This window comes from Dromaius novaehollandiae, chromosome 1, assembly GCF_036370855.1.
Source record: "Dromaius novaehollandiae isolate bDroNov1 chromosome 1, bDroNov1.hap1, whole genome shotgun sequence".
NCBI classification, from domain to species: domain Eukaryota; kingdom Metazoa; phylum Chordata; class Aves; order Casuariiformes; family Dromaiidae; genus Dromaius; species Dromaius novaehollandiae.
Genome location: NC_088098.1, coordinates 62,547,169 through 62,571,993, shown reverse-complemented (window position 1 = coordinate 62,571,993; position 24,825 = coordinate 62,547,169). Strand labels below are relative to the sequence as shown.

At 39.7% G+C, this 24,825-nt stretch overlaps 1 protein-coding gene across 1 annotated transcript in view; it reads right to left on the bottom strand.

The window, feature by feature from the left end:
* PKP2 (plakophilin 2) overlaps positions 1-24,507 on the bottom strand; it is a 41,894-nt gene extending 17,387 nt beyond the window's left edge. The window contains exons 1-6 of the mRNA XM_026119781.2: positions 24,102-24,507; positions 16,517-16,629; positions 14,190-14,884; positions 10,409-10,547; positions 8,323-8,530; positions 1,929-2,106 (exon numbers count right to left, since the gene is read on the bottom strand). Coding sequence (XP_025975566.1) covers positions 1,929-2,106; positions 8,323-8,530; positions 10,409-10,547; positions 14,190-14,884; positions 16,517-16,629; positions 24,102-24,315 — 1,547 coding nt within the window. The 5' untranslated portion in view covers positions 24,316-24,507. The remainder of the gene's footprint in view (positions 1-1,928; positions 2,107-8,322; positions 8,531-10,408; positions 10,548-14,189; positions 14,885-16,516; positions 16,630-24,101) is intronic.
* Between the last annotated feature and the right edge of the window lie 318 nt (positions 24,508-24,825).

Genomic DNA, 24,825 nt, shown 5'->3' with positions numbered 1-24,825 from the left:
GGAGTGGCCACAGTCACTGACTTTCTGTTTGGAGTAAGGCATATTCAGAATCTATTTTTATTTGATCTAAAAAACCCTCAGCTTCTGTTACTCCTCATTTGTCATGTATTGAGGTGTGTCAAGTCACTACAACAAACTCTGAAAAAGTAATACGCTAAGACTGTGAATAATTCTCTGCCCCCACATGCTGGCTCATTGAGAAGAAACCTCCAGAGTCCAAATACAAGAGCAGGTAATGAATCGCACCTAATGCCACCATAAAGTGGTGCAGCTAAGAGTCATGCTGTTTTCTACGCAAATGCAGCTCAGGCTAACTGACACGAAAAAAGACCTTCCTCATTTCATAGACAATACCACTAGTGTTAGCTATGGAAATTTTATCATAGGTAGTTAATGTTTCTCTGTATTTATTTTTGAGCCATCAAAGTAAATAAAAGGTAATTACTTAGAGCTGAAGTTAATTAGTAGTTAGTGGGCTGACAGGTGTTTCTGCAGAAAAAGATGCTTTATTGTTATTTTGTATAGCTATCACTTCATTTGTGCTCTGAAACCACTTATGAGTCAGAAGCAGAGCTATTTACACTGTAAAACCTCATGCAATACCGATACAACTACTCCACTATGGGACATGTCAGCAAACAGTTATCTGTAAGGTAAAACATTCAAAATTAAAAAATAAAATTTTAATTTTAATTTCTTGGACTTTGGTAAGAAAAGCCTAAAGCTCAAGCCACACCGTTGTGCTCATATAATTGCTCCTAAGTTATTTCAATCTATGTCCTTTCATGCATTTTTGAATGCATGAATGCCCTGAAACAGCTATATGTGAATATAGTGAATTTTCTTTACTCTTAATAGAAGGCCAATTTCTAGTCAGGGAATTTGTTTATATGACACTTGTTGGCATAAGATCAAATTCTCTAAATGGGTGTATGTGATGATAAAAAGAGCTATTACTGTCTATAACAGTGTTTCATTTCAGCATAACTAAGAAATTCTGTTTTAAAAAAAATAAACCTTACTGATTTACCTGCTATAATCTAGACCTATTCACTTGGTTTTGCTTTGCTACTTTTCAACAAATGCGATCATAAACCTGCTCTGCCAGTCAGAAGTACAGACACATACTCAGGCTATGTGTAAGAGTTTTAAGTATTTTGGGTTTGTAGAACAGGAAGCAAAAAAAAAAAGTAAACATATTTTTGTGCAGTTCCAATGGACAGTCACTTATTATGCTGCATATAGTTTAGAAAGGAAAATGAAGCAAGAATTGTTTCTAAAAGAACAAGGAGGTTGTAAGCAATACATATATGATTCAAAGAACTTGATTATCCTATGAAACTGTCACTTCTTTATTTGTATCAGTACATCATACAGCTCTAGTTCTGAAGACACTGACTTTGAAAGTCACCATGCTACGTATCTGCTAAAGTCTCAAAATAACTTTAACAGGCTTTCAGAGGTTTAAAGTTCCTTTTAAGTTACTTTTAGTTCTTCTCCAATGCTAATTGATAATAGTATTCCTATGACCATTTCAAAAAGCTGTGTTAGTGTTACTATCAGCAGCAGCCAGGGGCTAACTTTCTACCCCATACCCACAACTGTTATTCAGTGAAGGATCTCTTTGGCTTCAATGCAACCATGCACTACAAATACAGTTTTGATTATTTTCTTCAGTAACGGATATATTTAGCCTGTGGAGTACCCATCAGAGGAAGCTACAAGAGCTTTATAATGAAAAGTTGTTTTTATTATATTGACCAGTAATTCTTCTGGTCTGATACACAGTACTTGATGCATTTGAAAACAGGATCTGTATGCAAACTCTTCTCTCGGAGACATTAAAGTTCAAAGAAAGCAAGAAAATAAGAAGTATGCAGGCTTATCTTATCAGGATTGTTTTGGGTACTTATAGACTGAATGCTCACCTCAGGCATCCTGTGGCATTGTAGAAAATATCAGGGTCAGGTAAGACACTTGACTTTGGGTAATCTCTATCTGGCCAGCCAGAGTAGGGAATGAGAACAGTTTCCGTCAGTGTCTGTAGCGCTTCTCTAATCAACAGGTGCTTCAGCTGGTCATTGGAGGACAAATTCCACAACAAACCTGCAACATCCAAAATTAAATCAGAGTGTCAAAACGACTTCCCCACAGTTTGAAAGACCTAATCTCAAACTCCTTGAAGTGAAGGAGCCTTTCACCACAGGACATCACACCACACATGATTGCACATGAGTTCTGGAGGTATTTTTCTTGCTTTCTCTAATGAGATAAGCATTTTGGCATTCAGTCATATATGGATTAAATGAACAATACTGCTCTTCCTTTATCCTGAACTACTGTAATTAGCTGTAAAAAGTAGGTCAAAAGGGTGCTAAACTGACAGTCAAAAGGATCTGAACCACATTGTGGAGTTTCTATGCCTGAAAGTGGGTCAGAGATAGAACTTCTTGTATTGAACATCATAGAAGTTTGAAATAGCTGCCTACTGATTCATATATCTTCCTGCAAGGGAAAAGGAAAAAGGAGGAAAATGAAGCATGTGCATAAGGAACTTGTCTCCTTTCTTTTCTCACAACTCCCATTGATACTGTGGGTAAATGACAGAGCCTTTGGACATACTTCTGTGACTGGAGGACACAGTACAAGGTGGATCTTAATACTGAAAAGAGAAACAAATAGCTTTGAATATTCATTATTGCATCATTTATTATTGCCATTTTGACCACATGTCCTTCAGCTGTCACAGGTTCACAAAGAACGTATTTCCTAACCAAAACCTCCCACTGCTGAAGATGCAGTTGGTTGACACAGGGAGATGTGTCTCCACATTCACTCCAGTGTGTTGCCACTCTGTGAGTGAATTTTTCCTGAATGACAGGACTTTGAGCTGAAGATGTGGAAATGGGTCAAAAAAGTGTGCACTTATCCATGTACTTAAAGTCAGATCTCTATACAGTCAGTGTAATGACCTACTATCAAGTGCAGTCTCCTATAGCTCTGCATGTGCATTGACAACTTGCAGTTCTGCAGCAATCATTTTCTCAATTACCAAAGTAATGCAAGTTAAACAGAGCTAAGAACACTTCATGCTGGTGATCTTTCAACATATTTACAGGGATGAATTCATCCCTTCTAGTTACCTGTCAGAACTATTTGCACTTTCAGGTATCAAGTAAAGACCAATGTGCTGGAGAATAAACTTGCATGCAAAGAGGGATAGATGGGAGGTTTAGAGAGTGAATTTAAAAGTCTTTGGAAATCTGCTGGAAGATGAGAGATGCCCACTACCATGTTTCCCTAACACTTGATAGCAAAATTCCTCATAGGAGTGAAAAAATTTTAATCACTGGTAGGCTGCTATTGTCCAGTCATTTGTGAATACATAAATCATTAAAGGGGGACACTACACACCTTGTCTGCTCACAATCTCCAAACATTTAAACATATTTCAAATATAATCTTGTATAATTGAGTAGCTTTGCTTGTGCTCTGTTTCAACAGATGACATAAATCTTTTAAAGAGTCTTCCCTTGGCAAGAGATATGTATTTCTGCCTTTCACTACAAAGGCATGTATTGTTCCCCAGCTTGCTGCTCTAAGTTTCACAGACCTCTTCCTCCAAACTCTAGCAGAATATGTGTGAATGTTCCTTTCATCAGTTCACAACAAAAATGTTTCTATTGCATCTCCTTACACTTTGAATTTAATTACTGCTATTGTGAGCAATAGTAAAATCAAAACAAAAGTCAGCCAAAAGAAGCCTATTTATTTTTCTGGGAGCAGCTCCATAATCTCTGAATTATGTGAAAAAAGGAAAAATGTACAGTCCTGAAGGATAAGTAAGGCTTACAGGGAATTAGAAACACGGGTAAGGGAAATATGTTACGACAGAACAGCACAAATGCACGGGCATCAAGAAACCAAGTGCATTTTGAGTTACAGACAGATACCTAGAATAGAAGTCAGAACTGCCAAGACAGAATCTGAGATGTTGCATATATTATAATTTTTCTCACATAAATCCTAACTTTACCCATGAGCACAATCACACTAGGGTCATAAGGATTCTCTTAGTGGCATTGTGTGTGTGAATAAACTTGTTCATATTAAAAAATGTCTTCAGAAGTGGGGTCTTTCCTTGCGACTATACACTATAACGTATCTATAGTGGCATATTTTTCCCTTAGATGGTTATTTGTGAAAATGGGTGTGGTCCCCTTATAAATTTACATTTATTTTTGTGACAGTTCTATCTGTTTGTGCCGTAATCTTCCCCGCAGGAAGAATTTTCTTTCATTTCTTAGATTTATGCTGCATGATAACAAGATCAAGAGGTTAGATACTCCCTGGAGGCTCATCTGGCTTATCTTCAAAGGCTAATCTTTTTTGTTTTTTTTCATGCCACAGTCATTTTACTTTCTGTTCCTTAGTGTTCTCACTAAACACTAGAAAATGCCATTCCTACCTTGGCTCCTGCACTGTCTCAAAGTGACATTCTCTCTTATGGTTCAGGAGTATCCCCATTCCTTTCCTAAAAAGATTTGCAAGAAGTTTGTTTGTATGTTAAACAAAGGACAGAGCCTATGGTTCCTTTTCTTTAGCTGTATCAATGATTTTAAGAAGCTAGCAAATCCAGTCAATGTGATCTTGAGGAGGTTTTAACCACGCTAAAAACAGGTCATATAAGCACAGAAATTGCACAGAGAAACCTGACAGCTATTTGTTGAATGTGGGGATTAGGTAAACCAGCCCAGCGCAGCTTTCAAACCACAGTACTAAGCACACAGACACTTTAGTGGGGGTACTGGTTTGGTACGTTTTGTGTGCTCTCCCGGGATGCACAGACTGTGTGGCAAGAAACAGGACTGGCTATTATTAGCATTCATCTCCATACTTTTTAATTGCTTTTACTCCTTTCGTAGAAAGGACTGAGCACCACTACATGGTGGTGCTCAGATTGTATTCCTCGGCCTAAGCGCTGGCCTGCACCTGCATTTCTGGTGTGCATAGAGGAGCACGTACTAAGGGAAGAGCAGCTGCATGTTCTTATGTGGTGGTGGAATCAACACAAGGGAGGCACATTTTTGATTTTGGAGACCTTTTCCCTACTTTTCTGTTATTCATCAGGGTTTTTTAGTTCCTCTCTGCACACTGAAAGAGAAAGAAAGGGAAGGGAGGGCCAGCAGAACAGGCCAGAAGAGAATACAGGCCTTCAAAATATGTCTTGAGATATACCATATATGATATGGTCTTTTACTATGTCTTAGTATTATCTGACATGGCTTTGCCTGTATTAACACTGCTGGCACTAATTAACCAGTGACCTTACAGATAAGCTTCTAAGGCTGAGATATACTTTTGTCATGTGCAGAGCTATTAGAACATACTTCCAACAGGTACTGAAGTACCGTATGAGAAGACTTCTGTATCTCGGAGTTTTAATTTCTTTCTCTTCAATAATTTCCTTATCTTCGCCTATTTTTCTCAGGTAGAATACTTGGTACTATGCTTCCTATACAGCAGCAGAAACAAAAAGCTTGTCTCTGTTGGGCTTAAACATATTTCTTAAGGAGTATCACATGCTTTTGACCCTTAGACATATGTCTCTCACTTTCACAGTAATTCAGTGTATTATTATCAGGTGCAAATATTGCTTTACTGATCCCTTCTGGAGGAAGACATTCAGCTAATTATCATATCACACATCTGGAAATTTCTAATTTACAGTCATAAAGTAGGCAAGCAATAAGTGTTACATGGTAAGACAGATAGGCTTCTCATGCTGAAGAGGTGAAATTCCTAAGATTCCACACTAAACCTTTCCTAGAAGTGTATTGTTACAACACTACATTGCAATTACATAGCTATGATGATGTTCCACCAGTCCTGTAGGAAGTCAAAGGTAATGAAAAAATAGGAAAAAAAACCTTTTAGGTGAGCCATCAATCATCCAGGAAAACTGATGCAACAGGTCTGCCATGTGGGATGGAAATAATACACTACTCATCTACAAACAGATTGGACTCCAACTCAGTGTGGTCCAACCCTCCTAGTAGAGAGACACACGGAGGTTTGCACTGTGCTTGGAAAGGCCTTATGCCACAGCCCTTCTCTGGCTACTTCCAGTCAACCTATGCTATGTGCACAGCAGTAATTCCAGGGGTTCCCAGATATCACTGTAGATATCAAGATCATCTGGAAATACTGACTTTAGTAAGCTTATGCTGTATAGTGACAGCCTACTTGTCCGCAGCCTGCTCCTTGCCTGCCTTTGAAGTGTGAGCTGAGAAAGAAAGTGGCTGGAAGCAAGGTTAATATTCTCAGAGAAATTCATTCAACCTGGCTGTCCTCTACCCTGTGGGATCCTCGCAGCTTGCTAGGGAGTTGGAAGGATTCCTCAGGTGCTGGCAAACATCTCTCCTAGTACTATTTTCACCAAGGGACTTAGCATACTTCTCGACTGCACATTTGATCTTGAACAAAGTGCAGTGCTTTTTTCTTGTATTTTTAAAGCCATCCCTTGCAGCTGATAGCTGTGGAAGTATGTTAGAATACTTTGTTTTATGCAAATGACATACTATTCATTATTGTTTATATATTTTGTTGGTGTGTTGTATGTTTCTGAAGCAAATATTCATGTTCAATGACACCAGTAACTGCAGAAAGAAGGTGTCCCTGCTTCCACTTTCAGGCTGGTGAAGGAGAACACACTTATAATCACAACACAGATATCTGTATGAGCCCTTCTCCTGAAACAGTCAAAGCTCTTGTCAGAAATGATGAAACTGCTAGCAAGAGCACAGGCTTTCTGGCCTTTCCAAGACCAAAAATTCCAAGGCCACCATTTTCACTGCTTCTGTCACTTCTGTGTAAATGCACTGAGACAGAACATACTATACAAGATATTATCAAATGACCCAATTCTGCATCTGCTGAATGTGAAAAACTTCAAGACACTTCAACTTTATGGGGCTGCTGAACTGAGCCAAAAGAGTCAACAATGCAAAGCTTTGTTCCCCAGCTTAGGAAGCACAGTATTTCAAATACTTAAAAGAATGCAGAATTACAGAAGGTCTCAACATGCCTTTGCTTTAAGGCAAAGCTGCCTGACACCTATATCTTATAAAGCACTGTTATTTTAATCTGATGTTTTTAAAGACCACTTGAAATGAAGCCCCATTCATTTACTCATTATGTTTTCTTCAGTTTGTGAAATATAAGCCTGCTCTTCCTCGGCATGCTAACTAAAATAAATATGGGCCACCAGTGGCTGACTTCCTTGAGATGCAGGCCAAACAGAAGTACAAGGAGAAAAGGGCTGTCACACTCTTTTGTTGCCTGCTGCAAAGCCGACAGGGCAGTAATCACAGGTTTCTTTGTAATAAAAGGCAGCCATTTCCTCCCACCCTTCCTTCTGCTAGACTGATGTACAACAAGAGGCTTCCTTCAAAATCACAATGGGCCATACTCATTTTAACTGTTCTCCCTCAGGGAAACCGGAGCAAAAAGGGTGAGAATGTAACCTCTGTAAAGATTTAATCAAGAATACAGGTTGCACCACTGATATGATCTTTATAATCAAGTGCCTTATGATCTTTATGATCAAGTGGATGTCCTCCCAGGAGCTCTCCCCCTTGCACACAGAAAGGAAACATGGTGTTCTTGTGGCAGTGTTTTCTGCTTGTCACAGATCTGCAAAGGTAGATTCTGGGATGTAAAGAGCCAGGAGTAAGAGGGCTCAAAGTAGACATTTGTGGCTGTAGGGTTTGTTGAGAGTATGTCACCTACTTTCCATCCTCAGCATCTGGAAGTTCTTGGGGACAGATACAATGCAGTTTCCAACAAGAGCTATCAGCAGCACAACTCCACTGGCAACATAGCGTCAAAAAGTGAGGGCTGAGCTGCTGTGGAAGTAATGGGCACTACTTATAGCCCCAGGCACCTCTGGGACTGCCCAGATCAGTGCTCATCTCAGTGGTTCTAAAGGATTTGCTATTTGGACCCTCACTTTCTTTTCTGGAATATCAAGGACTTTGAGCTCCCTGCAAACACATGCACACATGTCATTTTCGAAAAAGCTTTAAGAGGGGAAGTTGCAATTCCTGGTCTCTTCTTGCTGTCTTAAAAACAGATGGGAAAGATCTTGGAATTTCACCTATGGGAAGTGCTTAAAATATGTAACAAATTAGGTAACAGTGTCTTTTTAAGTCATTGTTCTTAGTCACTAAACACTGGCCTAAGTAAAGAATCATACACCTCACGCAGAAAGCCTGTGCACTAGCTGGAGCACTTAACGCTTGCAAGCACAGAAAACACTACCTGTTATTTGTTTTTTAGTCTCTACATCCCTGGTGTATTGGAGTACACGGAGCAAGAGGGGGATCCCTTTCTGCTCCGACACTTCCAGCTTGTTGTCATTGTCTTCAAACACCAAGTTTCTCAGAGCGCCGCATGCTGCCCGCTGAATGTCCTCATTCTGAACATCCAGAAGCTGTATAAGTTTGGGGATACCACCAAGTGAGAAAACCTGTGAGGAAACAAAACAGGGCACAGAACAGTTAGATATTGAAAATGAAAAACTTCAAAAAAAACCAAAAACAAAACCCAAAACAAAAATCAAAACCTTGGCCGAAACCTGCAGGGACTTTTTTTCATTTGCTCCTGTTTGAAAAACTTGAAACACAGATCATTCATATGACATGACTGTAACTTCTGGGCTTTCATGAGAGTCACAGTTAAAATCTGCAACTAAGGGAGGCATCATATTTTAATAATTAATGTGAGGGAATGAAACTAGATCTATTACAGCTCTGTCACAGATTTGTACTTTCTGATGAGACATTCAATTGCTCTGTATTTTAGCGTCTATGTTGGTAAAACGGACAGGAGAGTAACGGTGCACCTCTGGTGATACTTGAGATTTAACTCTGGAATGTTTATAAGCTGCTTTGAGATTTATGGATGTAAAGTGTTCCTGATATGCCAAGTTGTTACTTTTTCTTAGCATCTGGTCTGATGGAAAGGTGGTATTTTTCTTTGTTAACTTCTGTGCATGTGTTGAATGTGTGTTAAAAAAGAATATGTTTTAGCCAGTACTGTTTATCTGTGGCATACTGAGAAAAGTCTAGTAAATGTATACTTCAAAATGTAGACCATTACACACTGTAAAATAGTTAACTACTGAACCACCCACATCTAACAAAGACAGTGCTCTTCAGTGTCTAATTCTTTAGAAAACAAGGTTTTGGCCCCAAATGAATGGAGAATTAAAAGGACTTTTTATTTCACAGAAGCTGTGGGGAAACAAATAGCTTCCAAGTGCTACATGTTGTGGCAAATGATGAATCTCATATGAGCTCTGATGTGGTAAAAATAAGGCTTAGCTTCTTTAGGAATGAGTTTACTATAGAAAATAACTTACATTCATGTACAGTTGAGGATGATTTCCTCCAGCATATCAAAATGCCATATGGTTTTGTGGACAAACTCATCCTTGTATAGAATCGATAGTACATGAAAGACTTAGAAATATGATACAGCTGTTTTGAGCAGTCCAGAGTTTAATGATAAAAAGAATTTAATCTGGCCAACAGGTGCTGGGAAAAGGAAGAAATGAAATGCAACAAAACCTTTTGCCCTTCATGCCATGTCAAATTACACTGCCTGCCTGTCTTTCCTCTGATTCAGTTGAATAAAAGGTAGAGTTTCTTGCTACTACACTGCTGACTTGATTCCCTCTGCTTTCAACAGTCATCTAGATTCTATCAGAATGAACTACAGAAATGTACATCTTAAAGTAAATGGAACATAGAACACTCTGAAGGCACACTGACCTATTTTGTTACAGTCGATAGGCCCTTTTGATACTGCTTCCTTATTTTTTTTCTTTAAACATTTATGCAGGTTTTCTGTTGGTAATTTTAAGTATAAGTGACCTTCTGTAGGTAATTTTAAGTTTAAGTGATCTATAGTTCTTGTAAAACAAAGTGGTGCTATTTGGAGTCCATATGCTGAGAAATGAGCTTTTTACAAAAGCTATCGGTCTAAATTCTCATTGGCAGACAAAATCTGCCAAAATACTGTAAGACTGCATGGTCACAAGAAAAAGTCACTAGAACTATAGACCATCAGGTAACAGGGAATAAAGCATTAGGAGACACAGACAGGAATGCATGTTGAAAGACTACATAGGGGAACAAGACAATGCCAACATGAAAAGGTCTGATAGGCACTAAATAGAGAAACTTAGCTGGGATGTGTGGGATGGACAGGAAAATAGATGGCTTCAGGCTGACTGTTCCAAGGTTTCTTGAAATATCTTTTTTCACGTTGGCATGCAGTGCCATACAATATGGAAAGTTATTTGCTCTACCTGATTGAAACTGGCATAAAAATAATTACTTACTTTTCTTCTGGCTTCTGCTTTCTGGAAACACTCATGCTGTATGAAAGTCACTGCAGCAAGAACCCTAGATGGCGTCTGTGTATTTTCACTCTTCAATATGCCCATTGCATGCTCCAAAGTCATCTCGCCTTCTGGGCTTCTAAAAGTACAGACACACAAGATATAGTGAAGTAAAATTGCAAAAAAAAAAAAAAAAAAAAAAAATCATTTAGCCTGTGAAATTTCTTGTAACAGCAGGCTGTTCATAATTTTCGAGGAGCTTTAGTTTTACTTAGAAAATTACTCCCTTCCCAGTAGCAGAAAATATTAGAAAAGCTTTGAGAAGTACTAAGTTTCCGGGGGAAACGAAAATCATAAATGGGATTTTTGCAACAACAAAAGGTTCAGGATAAAGTAAGTCATGCCTGAAATTATAAAAACAAAATGGAAAACATCAGCAGATGAAGGACTAAGACCCAAAGAAGGCCAAAGCAAAATTAGAATGTCTTTTACTGATGATGAGGATACCCTGATGTTTTTCTCACTAATGTGATGGTAGCTTTGCTGTATTTGTTTTCATGTCTTTCTTCAGTTTCTCTGTTCTGGATTCAGTAGAGCTGAGTCTTTGCTTTTTTGAGCTCATAAAATTTGCCCCAGTTTGAAATGGGCAAAGCCTTTTCCTGGTGGGACAAAATGAAAGTGCCATACACTAAATCAAATATGTACATTGCCTGTGGTAGGATTAAAGATATATGTAGCCATCTTCCCCCTACTTGCCAACACTTTTGCTTGACTGGTAACTGTATTAGACAACCATGTCAAAAATTGGAAAGAAGAGTCACCAGACCCATTTCTTGGGAACATAAAGCAATTCATGGCACAACTGGGTAGATTATTCAGGATGCAGTAGCTCTGGGATATATGGTTATGTTCCCCAGGCTTTCTACTCAACTTTTCCTTCAAATAATCCCCACCCAGAAAAAAAAGTGTTCTAGTTTTTGGTTGAAAACAAACAATTTTGTAGAATCAGATCACAGACTGGCCAGACAGGGACCAGAGGGCAGTTTGTGAAGGACAATGAAACAACAGTCATGGGCAATAGCTCCCTGCTTCAGAGCTACAAGAATCAGAACATTTATTGAAAATCATCTCAGTAAGTGCATCTAAAATTGGAAATCTCACCACAGCTACCTTATATGGTAAAACAGGTGCCTGGGATATAAATTTGCTTAAATTCAAATTCTGAGCTTGTGGATTTTTTTTTTACTTTTAACTAAGATGAAAGTTAAAAAATAAATGATGTTCAGAAAAATGAAATATGAAATATTTTGATACTGATTCAACAGAGACATTTCTAAAGCATGTGCCTATGGACTGCACCAGGGGTTATTAACATTATTCAGCTCTGAGACTATCCCAATAATGGACTTCCAGGAACTAATGAGCCTAGAAGTTCAGGTTTGCCCAGGCTGTGGTTGAGCAAGGTAGACAGACTAGGAGAAAATCAGGCAGATGTCTCATACAGAGCCTTGCTACAAATGCACTGAAATCAGACTGTTTTCCCCATGCATGCACAAGAATGTGCTACAACCAAAACAGGATCTAAACATCAAGTCCTTCCAGTGAAGAGAATTACAAGGGGACTTACCAAACATGTATTTTTAGACATCATATATGTGGATATCATACATATGCTATTACTTAAGCATATGTAACAAATACTGACTTCATTCAGCTAAATGGCTATAGTTTCTTTCTTAATATTTAAGAATTCAGTGATACAAATCCTTTCAGGGAACTATATCTTATATACTACTCCTCACCAGCCTCTCATTGATATAAGCTGTTATATTTTACATACACATATTTATATTTTTAAACTTTGGGTAAAATAAGAAGCCCTTCATCCTCCCCCCAAAACACCTATGAATCCAAACTACAAACTAGGATATTTGAAAATACTGAGATAAATGAAACCTGTAAACATCTGCCTCCAATTGTTTTCCTCTGTAGTTTCCAGCAAAAGTTGAACTGAGAAACTGGCACTTAGGGAGCTATGCTGTTCAAAAGGCTTCCATTGGGTCACAAATCTTCCACCTGGAATTCAGCATGGTCTCAAGCAAGCCACATGCACAATGACAGAAGACGGATGTTAATTTACACAGTGCAGGTGTGAAAAGCACTTTGGTTGACATCTCTGCAGTGAGACAACCAAATTCTAGTGTCTGCACCTGCAGAACAAGAACCAAAATTGCTTCTACGCAAAATTAAAGTAGCTGGTAGTGGTTTAAATGCACTCAAGAATGTACTTCAAATTAAGTAAATGACTGAGTCAATGTGTTATATGCCTGTTTGTAAGCTGTCTTCTTGAGAAACAAAGTCCTCCCAGGCACCTATTTTCAATGTCAGTACTGCCAAGCCTTTAGCTGTTGTCAGCTTCCAGTTGTCTTTTCTGAACTTACTTGCTGTAAAGACTGAATACTTAGGGCCATATCTTTAATACCAGATCTCTGAACTCCTGGATCACCAAGCAGTAAAAATTTTCAACCAGACTAGATGTGGGCACAAGATCATATATTTGTAAAACTATATCACAACAAACAATATATAGTTTAAGATAGACAACATCTGATCTGTACACAGCAGTGATATCAGCTGATGCCTAACCTGATATAGTAGCAAACTTAGAAAGAGAAGAAAGACTGCCTTTGGAAAAATGATCTTAACAGCTATGCAACTGTGGAAAAAAGGGACATTTCTTAATAACATTGTTAGTAACAACACCACAATTAACATACATAACAAACCTTGGGATCCTCTTCAGATTATGAAACAACAATAGAAACTGCAATAAACAGTGTAAGTAACGATCTTCCGTTTACTCAGTAGTTTGTTCTGCCTACTGAAACTTAGAGCTCTCAAAACATTCAGATTTTTCTTAAATTAATTCTTAGGGGAATTTCACCATTGATGGATAAGTTTGCTTTTTGAAAATGGAACAAGTGTTAGAAATTCTGAAGTTTTCTCTGAAAAGAAAATTCAGGAAAAAAGTCATTTAAAAAAAATCTGAATGCTTCTAACATTTTAAATAATTTTCCTGAAGTCTGGGGGCAGCTCTGGGAATTCCTGCCATAGAGCTAAGAGAGCCTCAGCTTAAGATAGTGCCCTCAGTCAGAGCTTGTAGATTTTTGTGGTGGTGAGAAGCTTTGGGGTCCTGAAATTTAGAGCAATCTGCGCTCGTCATAGGGATGGTGCTACTGGCTAGCAGAGCTATGAGAAATTCCTGCCTGTGTTTTAACTGAAGTTTGTCAAAACCAAAAAGTTCCCTTGAAATGATGAAGGACTTTTAACTGGAAATTGTCAATCTGCCAAATCTGCCAAAAGCTATTTCACTGGCAGATTTCTGACATATTCCAGTGAGAATCAGAGCTGAAATCACCTGGCTTCTTATGAGCGCAAATTCTGTCAATACGTTACTGTGTATCATGATTTAGGTTGTAAATTACTCAGGATCTATTATATGTCCACTTATAAATTTGATTAAGCCTTGGCAACAGAGGGTCCCAAAGTTGAACAGGAGCTGTGGACCCTACAATATCTGCATATACATATATCTTTTCTCTACTTCCTCTTTTGCATTGAAAGTGGATTTTTAAAAGCAAATCTACTTTTTGTGTCCTCTGCACTGACATTTTATACACTGTGCTGGCTAGTCAACCAATATCTCGCAGTCTATCTTTTGTTTTTAAGCAAACAGATTCTTTTCAACTGTGAACCTGAGCAGATTCTGCATCATGCTTACCCTAGCTGAGATCCATTGATGGCAACTTGTTCACTCTGCAGGAGACCATTTCTCCCTGCTGCCGCCATAGCAGCTGTCAATGGCCTTCTCTTCCCATCTGTTTCTGCAGCAACACTGGTTATTGAAGCTGGGTGAGAAGCTTCCCTCCTGGTCTGTGTGCTTCTGAAAGTAGTTTGGTGCCAGCTGGACCTCAAAGATTGCCTGTTCTGAGACCCAATATAGGAAGCAACTGGTGATCTGACTTGTCCTGTTGCACTGCCTGAGGTCAGGTAATTCTCCTTCTCCAAAAGGTTGGTCATACTGCGACTGTTGCCTACTTGCTGGTGCAGAGGTACAGTGGGGCTGGGGAGGACACCATCAAAGACAGTGTCATTAACAGCTCCCATGCGCGACTGCCTTTTAAAAGAGCGTCCCCTGTTCACTGAATCATGAAGAGTGTAACCAATAATCTCAGATCGAGCATATCTTGGTGGGACAGTCATATTGGATCTCCTGCTATCTCCATGCCTCATAGAGAATCCAGCTTGAATCCCTCTGTCATAGTGAAAATCATTGGGCACATATGCTAATCTCTCAGGGCCTCGTTGGGGAGAAATCTCTAATCTCTTCAGAGGTTGCCTTTGAGATCTCTCTTCCATTGACTTGTAAGTGGTTCTAGTCCCCCAGCCATTTGTATAAGAAGTTGGCGAAGCCACCTGTTCAAGGGTGCATACAAGAACAGGAGTCACAGCAAGATCACAGCATTTAAGATTAACAGCAAAGAAACTAAACAAAAAAGTAAAGATAAAAATTGTGAGGTCTGTTACCCAAACAGGAAAATCAAATATGAACACCAAAATTGTATATGAAAAGTGATTCTGCTACACTTCTTTGCATCTACCTAATGAAGGTAGAAACAAATGTAGTCTAAACATTAGCAGACAAAGTCTCAGGATCTAGGCTTCTACCACTAACTCAAGATATGTCTATAAGTCAATTACACTTGGATAAGACCAAATATGTGTGGCCAGACAGAAAATCCTTACTTTCACTGTGGAAGAGCTAATGATGGGGATAATGGACTCACAAAAAGAGTATAGGTTACCAAATGTAGTAAGTACAGGTTCAGATCACTGGATAGGTTTGTTTATCACACAGGAGCTATGCAAGGATATCTTACGTTACCGACAGTTATCCATTGTTGCCCTCTTCTAAAAAGAACAGATTCACATAAAATATTTTGGACTGGATGACAGGTGAGAACAGGGAGGACAGAGAAGGAAATGTAGTTAAGTAAGTGGTTCTACCTCTAGCCATACAGAGCCAGAGATGCTTAATTAACTGGTCAGCAGCTGGGCTATTTCCTTTAATGAGAATAAGCACAGAATCATTCTTGCCTCTGAGCTGAGAGAGAATTGGACCTTCCACATACAGCTACTGTACTGCTGGACTCTATTTAAATATTTCCATTCCCAAGCTGAATTGCTTTCAGTTTACTAATGTTGATCATGCAGCAGCATTGCTATGGAGCTATGTGTTGATTTTCAAATCATGTGATTGCTCCTGCAACTGGGTTCATACCAGTTATGACCAGAGTCATGAACCCTGCAGAAAATCAATTATTTATCTTAGCAGTTAGGTCACAAACTGAAGAAAAGTGTAGTCACCACAAGAAGTGGAGTTGTAATTTGAAACAGTTTAGAAACACTATTATACTGCAAGGACTCTAGCACTGAAATTCTTGTAATGCTTAAACAGGACACAACAGGATTATTTAAAATGGTAACACTCCACCTGTCATGGTGAAGTGAATGCAGTCTGTTTTCCTATGGTTTTGGATGCTTAATTCTCTAACCTCTTTCATCATATTCCCAGCTCCAACCCATGTGCCCAACATGCTGTCATTCTTCACCCACAGGATCCCTGAGATCCCTCAAGCAGCTGCTGATTCTTTGGCTGGGTAAGTGGCAGCACAGCCTGAGGCCACTTTGAGCTACATATGTGCTGGCTGACCTGCGGCCTGTTGGGATGGATAAAGATCTGATGTGTAACAGCCTTTGCCTTAGTGGGGTGTTAATATGGTTTTTCATTCTCTATCCCAATGTCAATTCTCACAAAATCGATAGATGTGCAAAAAGCCTGTCTGTCAAACTGAGGTGAATTTAGCTGTCGGGGTCAGAAGTTATCAGAAGGAGGGAGAAATGTTAACAGACAGGTATTTCAGTAGTTAAAACCTTCTTTAAACAGTAAACAAGTGAGCAAACAATCTAACCTTGTAACACCATTTAACAACAGGAGTAAACTATACATATTGTATTTATTTCTGTTCATTGCCTTCTTTTCCTCACCTGGTTTGACTGATAATATGAGAAACCATATTGAGCTCTTGGTACAAAATCATTTTCAGTAATCCCCATGTTATAAACATGTTCTGGAACACTGGAAGCACGGTGTAAACTGCCTGTAATAAAGACTAAGATTAGTAAGATTTTAATAAAATGTTATATTACTATAAAGGATGATTTACAGTACTAGGGAAATGACCCAGTCCACGATGTTAATAATATATATTAGCAGAAAAGCAGACAGAGAAAGGATGGAAAGATGTTTGTATTCAGTGTATCATGTTCAGAATATGGCTAAGCAAACCTTTCTGAAGACATCAGGCCTTTTTCAGTTTCTTGTTTATTTTACATAAGATGAGATATTTTCAAGTCTTAAAAGTCTTATGATCTATACAAATATTTAAGAAACATGGGTGTATACCTCTATTACTGTATACCCTAGAGGTGCATTTTTTACAATGCACAATTGCAAATAAATAGCAGACACTGCATATAAACCATTTTCTTCATAGTTGCCTACCTCTGCTGCTGCTATTTCTTTTTCCTTAGGCTCTACCTTACTGATAAGATACTGGAGCAAGCAATGCTTTGTTAATCTTCTCAGTGCTTCACCCAGAGAATGCAAAGGGTCCATGACCAGACTCTACAGTTTATGGAAACATATGACATATGAAGCTGAAAAAGTTGGGGGGAATTTAATGACACTTTAACTCCGTATCCGAAAGGTTCACTAATCCCACAAACAGTGTAGAACATCCACAGTACCTCTGCTCTAATTGTTTTTTTTCCATGACCCTGCTTTGAAAATAAAACAGTTCATTGTGGTTATTTATCTTGTTGAAACTTCACTTTTCTTTTAATAAAAAAAAACCAATTATCAGGCTGGGTTTTTTTTCACTGATACCATGCATCTTTAAAGGAAAGTGTTTCTATCAATAAAAAATGTTTTTTAAAGCTTTGTAACAGATACTGCTGAAATTATTTTTTTATGAGATTCCCCTGTTATGAGAATCTGCTTACAGGAATATAAAAACCACCAAGATGGTTAAAGAGGTGAAACAGAAATCAAAAGCTGAAGGCAAGACATACCCGAAATCTGTCACAAATGTGGCCAGTGTGTGATGCAGAAGTTTAGGTAACAGTGTTTAACAAAGAAGTCAGACACACTGACTGACTGGCCATGAATTTTCCAAATAGAAGACGCTGCCTGAACTACTACAGAAAATAAAGAATGAAATCATTAACTTGGTCAAAACTGATGAAGTTTCCACTTCTAAAAATATTAGGACTCATATGCACAACAGTGCCAAAAACAAGTGGGTAAATGCCTAGTGGGATTTCTGAAAGCACCTTGTGTATATATGCCAAACAAATGAGGATTTCAGCTTATGCAGTTAGGCTCCTGGCTTTATTAGGTGCATATGTGTTTCCTTAGGGACTTAAATAATCTTGTGTCTTTGATCTTTAGTTACTGTAGGTGGTAAAGGGCCTGAAAAGGATGAAACTAAACAAGAGAATAAGAACATTTTTTCACTAGCATGTGTCCGCCTGGATGAGACCAAATCTGTGCATAATAAAAATCAGCGTTTAACAATTTGAGGTCCAGTTCAACCATACTTTCCAGTTATTTTGCTTACTTAATCATACTTTCCTGCTTTTTTGCTTTGGCCATGCAACACAGATTTAAACATGCATTAGGTGATTTGTTAAGACACATTCATTTCAACTTTGCATCATGAGACTGGCATAGTACAGCTTGGTCAAACTAATGATTTGGATTGTAAAAATCCCTACTTGATATTGAAAGTTTGTGTGTTTCAACAAAGCCCAAGGGTTACCCAAATAGATGACAAAGCAGTAATAGGAGAGTGACTTGTTTTACACCGCAAAAATTTCCTGCTTAGCTCTGCCAATGTACACTGACAACAAAAATCTGCACATTCATATAATGTGTGATATAATTCTTATATCAATGTACAGTTTTAAGTGCCCAATAAGACTCCATCTTAGTCTATTGCCTATGCCTGCTTTTTAAAGATTCACTTTATTCATTGCTACCCATGAAAATACTCTCATACAAGCAGTCTTTAAATATACACAAACACACACACATATTAACAATGTTTCTCTGTTTCTTTATAGTTAGTATTTTTGTCCAGTTCACTTTAATTAGTCAGAAATAATTCTCTGTTACTTATCTGCTTAGAACACAAAGATCCTTTGAGCAAGGCATTTCTCTGTGTTTTAGAAAACTCAGAACTCTGTCTTTACTAAACAAATAATAAAATAATGACGGTTATAAAGCTGTCCATGAACTAGTTTAGCATAAACTACATATCCTACAGTTGCCCTGTTTGTAAAAGCAAAATAGAGTCAATTATAAATCACAGCACTCAGGTATCTTTACTAAACAGTAGCTTTAAGCAGTTCTCTTTTTTAACTTTCAGTCTTTCTGTGAACTATCCATCAGTAAAACAAAACATTTTTCTCTCTCAGAGGTAAACACAGTAGACGTTAGCTTGTGGAATTTCACTTTGCATGTACAGTATCTAGTGTTTGCTCTTACCATATCAGTAAAATATTTTGTGAGCATTTTACCTAAGATTTATTAGCTACCTAAAATGTAGTTCGTAAGATGGGCTGTTTACTTGTGCCAAAAGCCAGTGTGCACAATAGGTGACCTGGTCAAGACTTGCTTCTCTCACTGAGGCCACCTCCAGCTTTTTTTTCACCACAGTACGAAACACCTCTGTGTTACATATATTCAGAAATCATTAGGCAGCCGTTATACACTCAGTGCATTGATTTAAAAGAAAGCACGCCATGAAGGATTTTCTTATTGTATTGTGGGTTCTTTTACTGTTACAATTAACATTTTCCAACTGTGAGACCACTGTGAGTGGTCTAAGCCTCACAGAAACTCTCTCTTCAAAAACTATAAACCTGATTCAGTTAGTCACCGATAAGGGTCCAAACCTATATAAAATGCCATAGAGATAGTCCGCTTGACTTCCAGCTGCCAGTCAAGAAAAGGATGGTTTACTATAGGCTCTGTGTCATGTCTGTCAAGCCATGCGGGTATTCTGGAAACCATGGGCATCTCAAATAGCAGCTGACACCCATGCGCAAGCAACTGAACTGAACCTTTTATCTCAGTCTTCTCTCTTTCCTGCCAATATGTAACCAAAGAAGTTCAGGAACACTGGCTTTTTGGACATGGTGAAGTGGCGGAGGAAAACTAAAACCTCTTCACTCTTCCTTACACCCAAAATAAAAGCCATACAAAAATCACCTAATCTCACAACAATTATGATAAAATTCTGAGACCTGACAAAATAGTTACACTATAAAGGAGGAGACTGAAGAGACGACTGAGAAAAAAATCCTATCTATTGTCACAGTGGCTTTTCTCAGACCTCCTTAGTTCCCTTGGATGTGATATGTGGAATATCTCTAGAGGCCTTGAAAGCTCCTGCCCAGTGATTACTGGCCATACTAGCCACCGTTGCAGACATATCAATCCCTCGTGTGACTGGCCTTCAAAAGTCATGACAATATGTGTGTCTAAGTTACATGAAGACAATTAGTCTCTATTAAGGAGTTAGGTGCATCAGATTTCTTTTAAATCCTGTATACTGTTACCTCTCAGTTATGTGTCTTTTTCAGCAACTTTGTATTTAAATGGTTACCACAAAACCCAAATTTTGCCTTTAAACCCCACACTGCAGGCATGAACATAATCGTACCCCGTACATAAAAGTCTATGAAAGATTGTGGTATTTTCTTGTATCCCAAGTGCTCACCTGTTGAATATCTATTGTCCACTCTTGTTCGGAGGGGCAATAATACCCTCAGCAGAGCCTTGCTTTGTTCTGTGTTCCTGGTTTGTCACCTTTTAATTCTTTTTCATACACCACCGCTCATGGACTGAGATAGTGGCGTTTTAACAATGGCTTATCAAAAACTTCACTGAATCACTCAGTCTAGAGATGAACGAATCTCCTTTCTAGTCATTCCCCTTCATTGCTCTGCCAGTGCAACCCAAAGGACTTTTTCTAACATTTTGTACTTTGCACTGGTCAGTACCCATTTATACAAGTGCTCACAATGAAAGAAAAAGATATCTTCTGGCTCAGGAAGCAGAGGTGAGGAATTTAATGACACCAGTGACAAGTAGAAGTCACCACCAAGCAATTTTTTTCTACTTTCTTTTTCTACAAAGATACAACAAGAAGGCTACTACAAAGCAGTAAGCATGGTCAAAATTCTGTGAAATGGAAGACTCAGGATAGGAAACTCCTAAGAATCCCTAAAAAACAGTTTAAGAAAAACACTATTAAGAATTGTAAAAATGAAGAAATATAAGGAAGAAATAAAGCTCTGCTTATAACTGCCTTATATCTAATACTGTTGATTTGGAAACCTCATAAATTTTGGTTGTTTTTCATAAACAGATGCCTATGTCAGAGAAAGTATCTCTACACAGACAGCAGTTCACCAGACTGCTTGGTTTTGTAAAATATATTACTAAATTCTGCTCTCAAAACTGAGCAAAACTGAGAAGGTTGTACAGGAAGGAAGACTTTGGTCCAGGGATTACACTAAAGAAACAGGAGTATCACAAGGGAATTTAAAAGCCAATCAAAACTCAGAGAGAACAAGATCAGGGGCAAGTGGAATCAGAAACTTAGTATGTTTTCACCAACTCTTAAATTATACATGAAATAATCAATGTTATACATATGAGCTGAAAACCACTGGTGATTAATGTATACGACTCTGAATGCCATTCTTCTGAACTATATACCATTCCATTTCTATCTTTAAATTCAGAAATCAGAAATTTCATATGGCTGCTTTAGTGGCTCACATTTACTTCCGGGTGGCATAATCTGTAACTCATAAAAATATAGCAAGTGATAAAGTGGAGAAGCTGCAGCTCTTGGCAAACTACTGCTTGAAAAAGGTTTGACAGTGTTTTAAAGCGATTTGAGGCAGCACATAATTTTAATCATTTTGCAGTTACGGGAATCCTCAAAGCACAAATCTGAGGATGACCTGAATTTCCATTATAAAAAAAAAAAAAAAGGAAGACACCTTCAAAAAACAAAAAAGGGAGAAAAAGAGCATAAAATAGCAAACAAAATGGATGAGGGAGGCAAAAAGGTGCTTTCCCATTTGAAGGTAATGTTTAAGGCTAAGCAGCCACGTTTAATTTCAAATTTTAATGAGAAATTGTGCTGCCTGATAGCATACTCCTTGTGCTTCAAAACTCCCAGTATTGTCTGTGGATGGGTGTGCATACAGTATACTCTGTAAGACCTTTATTACCACTGATTTTTTATACCCAGTGGTTATGTGCTTGCCTTATTTTAGGCATGTATGTGAATACTCTAGTTAGGTATGTGCTAAGTACCTTGCTGAACAGGGCCTGAAATACTTCTACTGATAGGACAGTTGTATCGCAGGGACCTGCTCCTTTTAAATCTTTATATAGTTTTCCCTGTGACTTCCAACATTCCAACATGTGGATTCACATACATATATACATACATTTTTCAGGAAAGTCATCGTATTGAACACATTAGAGGCATTCGACACACATTATAGATATTTGAGATACAGATAGATAGATATATAGATAGACGTATCTATATATTGTGTGTATATAAATAAATACATTTATTTATATAAGGAATACATTCCAGTTCCATTTTTTTCTGAGTTTTGCAGTAGGACTAAAAATGCATGATGAATTGGGCACAAGCATATGTTTGAAAGAAGAAAAATAGAAAGTCCTTTTATGCATGAATAATGCATGTAACAGACATGATTTGTCACTCCGGTTTCTGAAGCATAGAAGTACTGATGTCTCAGAAATGCAAAGTGCCCAAATACTTGACCTTTAGAAAAACTTAGACAACTATCCCCTAATCCATCAGTTTTGTTAATGTGTTCCAGAGAAGGTAATGGGAGGACTGGAACTTCTCTTCATAGACTTTTATGCATAGTTTAGGGAAAGCATCCCAGTTTCATGACATCGACTCATTTGTTAACTATTGTTCAAAAAGCATTTTCCGGACAGCTCCTCTCTAGTATCAGAAAACTAATGAAGTTACTCTAAAAATGTTTAGGAACCTTATTCAAGTAAGAACTTTCAGCCTGAGAACTTGCATATGTACCTGCACACTGCTGAGCTGTGTATACTTGTTTATGTGATTTATGTTCCTAATTTTTCTGAGTAGAATATGTCTGTGTCTGCATTGTATTCATTTTTAGTCACGAGGTGTTTTTCAGATGGAAGCCAGCTGAAGTACAAGGAAACATTTTTCTGCCTGACAAGACAGATGAGTGAAGTGTGTTTATAAATGTGAAGCCCTTTCACTCAGTTTTTTGAAAACAAAAAGTGACAGCTTCCACAATGACAACTGAGCAACAAGGTGTAATAACCTGTAAGTCAGTCATACGTACAAGTCATACTGTAAGTCAGTCATATTTAAAAACAGGAGGAAAGCTTTCAGGATAATTAATTTTATGTTTTCAGATTTTTTTTTTGATTTACTTTGAAAACAATGCATCTTTTCCCCATTAAGACTAACCCCTCCCAGCAGCTTGCCTGAAACCCTCGGCACCTGACGAAGTCACCTCATCAGGGCCTGACACCACAACTGGATCCCCGTCGCACGCAGGTATCACTGCACCGCGGGCCCTATGGAAGGATCGAGCCTGCTGACTGCAAGAGCTTAAAAGCAATTGACTTCAATTTGTACTGCGCATGTAAATGAAAAGGGTAAATAAAGAGTTTAGCAACATTATCACTCGGTTTCCTTTTTACGTCTTTCCCGGGGCTATTTTGCCAAACCTCCTTTTAGTTCATTTTCTTCTACTTCACGGTAAAATATGGAAAACCATTTCCGACATTTCTTTCCGTTTTTTTTAGCAAACAGGGCCAGTGGGTAAAACTAAGTTATTAAAATAAGCACATTAAAACTGTTACAGGATCGGGAGAATTTAGCCTCAACTCTTCTCTCAGGCAGCAGTGGCTGGGCAGAAGAAACATCTCATTCGCTTAATCAGAAAGGAAAAAGAAGGAAAACGTGTGATACAGCTCAGGTTTTTATTACAGATGTTGCGAAGGGAAACGATTCGTATGAAGCCGGTATTCAGCAAGCTCTTTCTCCCCGGGCCCATGCCATCCGCGGGGCACGAAGAGGCTATCCCCGTACAACTCCGCTTGCACTCAGAAGTCCCAACTCCGCAGCCACCTTGCCGGCTAGCGGCTGTGTAGCGGCTGATCACCACCACCGCCTTCACGCAGCAGCTGGCTCCGCTCCGGGGTCAAACCCACCAAAACCGATAGAAAAATGGCTGTGCGTGTGCATGTGTGGCGGGGGGGTGTGGGGGTCCGCGACCCAACGGCTGCGGCAGCCCCGGAGCCGTTGGGAGCCGTTGGGAGCCGCGGGACACCCGGGCCGGGGGGATGGGGGAGGGAGGGGAGCCGGAGGCGGCAGCTGCCTCAGGGGAGCCGCCGGCAGGGCAGGGCCGGGCCGGGCCGGGCCGGGCCGGGCCGGGCCGGGCGGGCACTCACCGTTCACCAGCGATCCCCTGCTCTTCCTGGCCAGCGTCTGCTGGACCTGCCGGTGCAGCCGCAGCGTCTTTTCCTCGCCGGCTCGGCCGCCCGTGAGCTTGAGCCTGGCGTCGGAGGGCAGCGCCAGGCTGGAGCTGTCCAGCTCCCCCAGGATCTGCTGGCCCAGCACGGTGCGGATGTAGCCCTGCTCGGCGGCGGAGCCGTGAGCCGCCATGGGCGCCGGCGGTCGCGGCGCGGCGGTACCTGTTGCGCCGCCGCCTGCTCAGCGCCGCGCTCGGCTGCGGAGGCACGGGCGGCGCCCGGCGCGGCCCCGGGCTCGGCCCCGCCCGCCGCGCAGGTGCCAGGCACAGCCCACACCGCGCTCCTCCCCCGCCGCGGCGGGAGGCGAGGGCAGGGCCGCCCGCTCCCTTCCTCTCCCCTCTCCTCCCGCTCCGCTTCCCGCCAAGGCCTCGGCCCGCGGCCCGGCCCGGCGCGGCTGCCTCAGGCAGCGGGGGAGCGGGGCAGCCCCGCTCCGGGTGGGTCCGGGCCCCAACTAGGGTGGGGGCTCCCTCAAAGAAGTTTTGCTGCGTCTGTCTCTCACCGCCGGGGACACTGAGGGCTTCGAAGAACAGAAACAGTCCAGGCAGAAGATATTTGCTGTGTCTGTTTACACACACACACGCGCGCACACACACACGTATGCCCCACAGAAACATATATATATACACACACACACACACATATA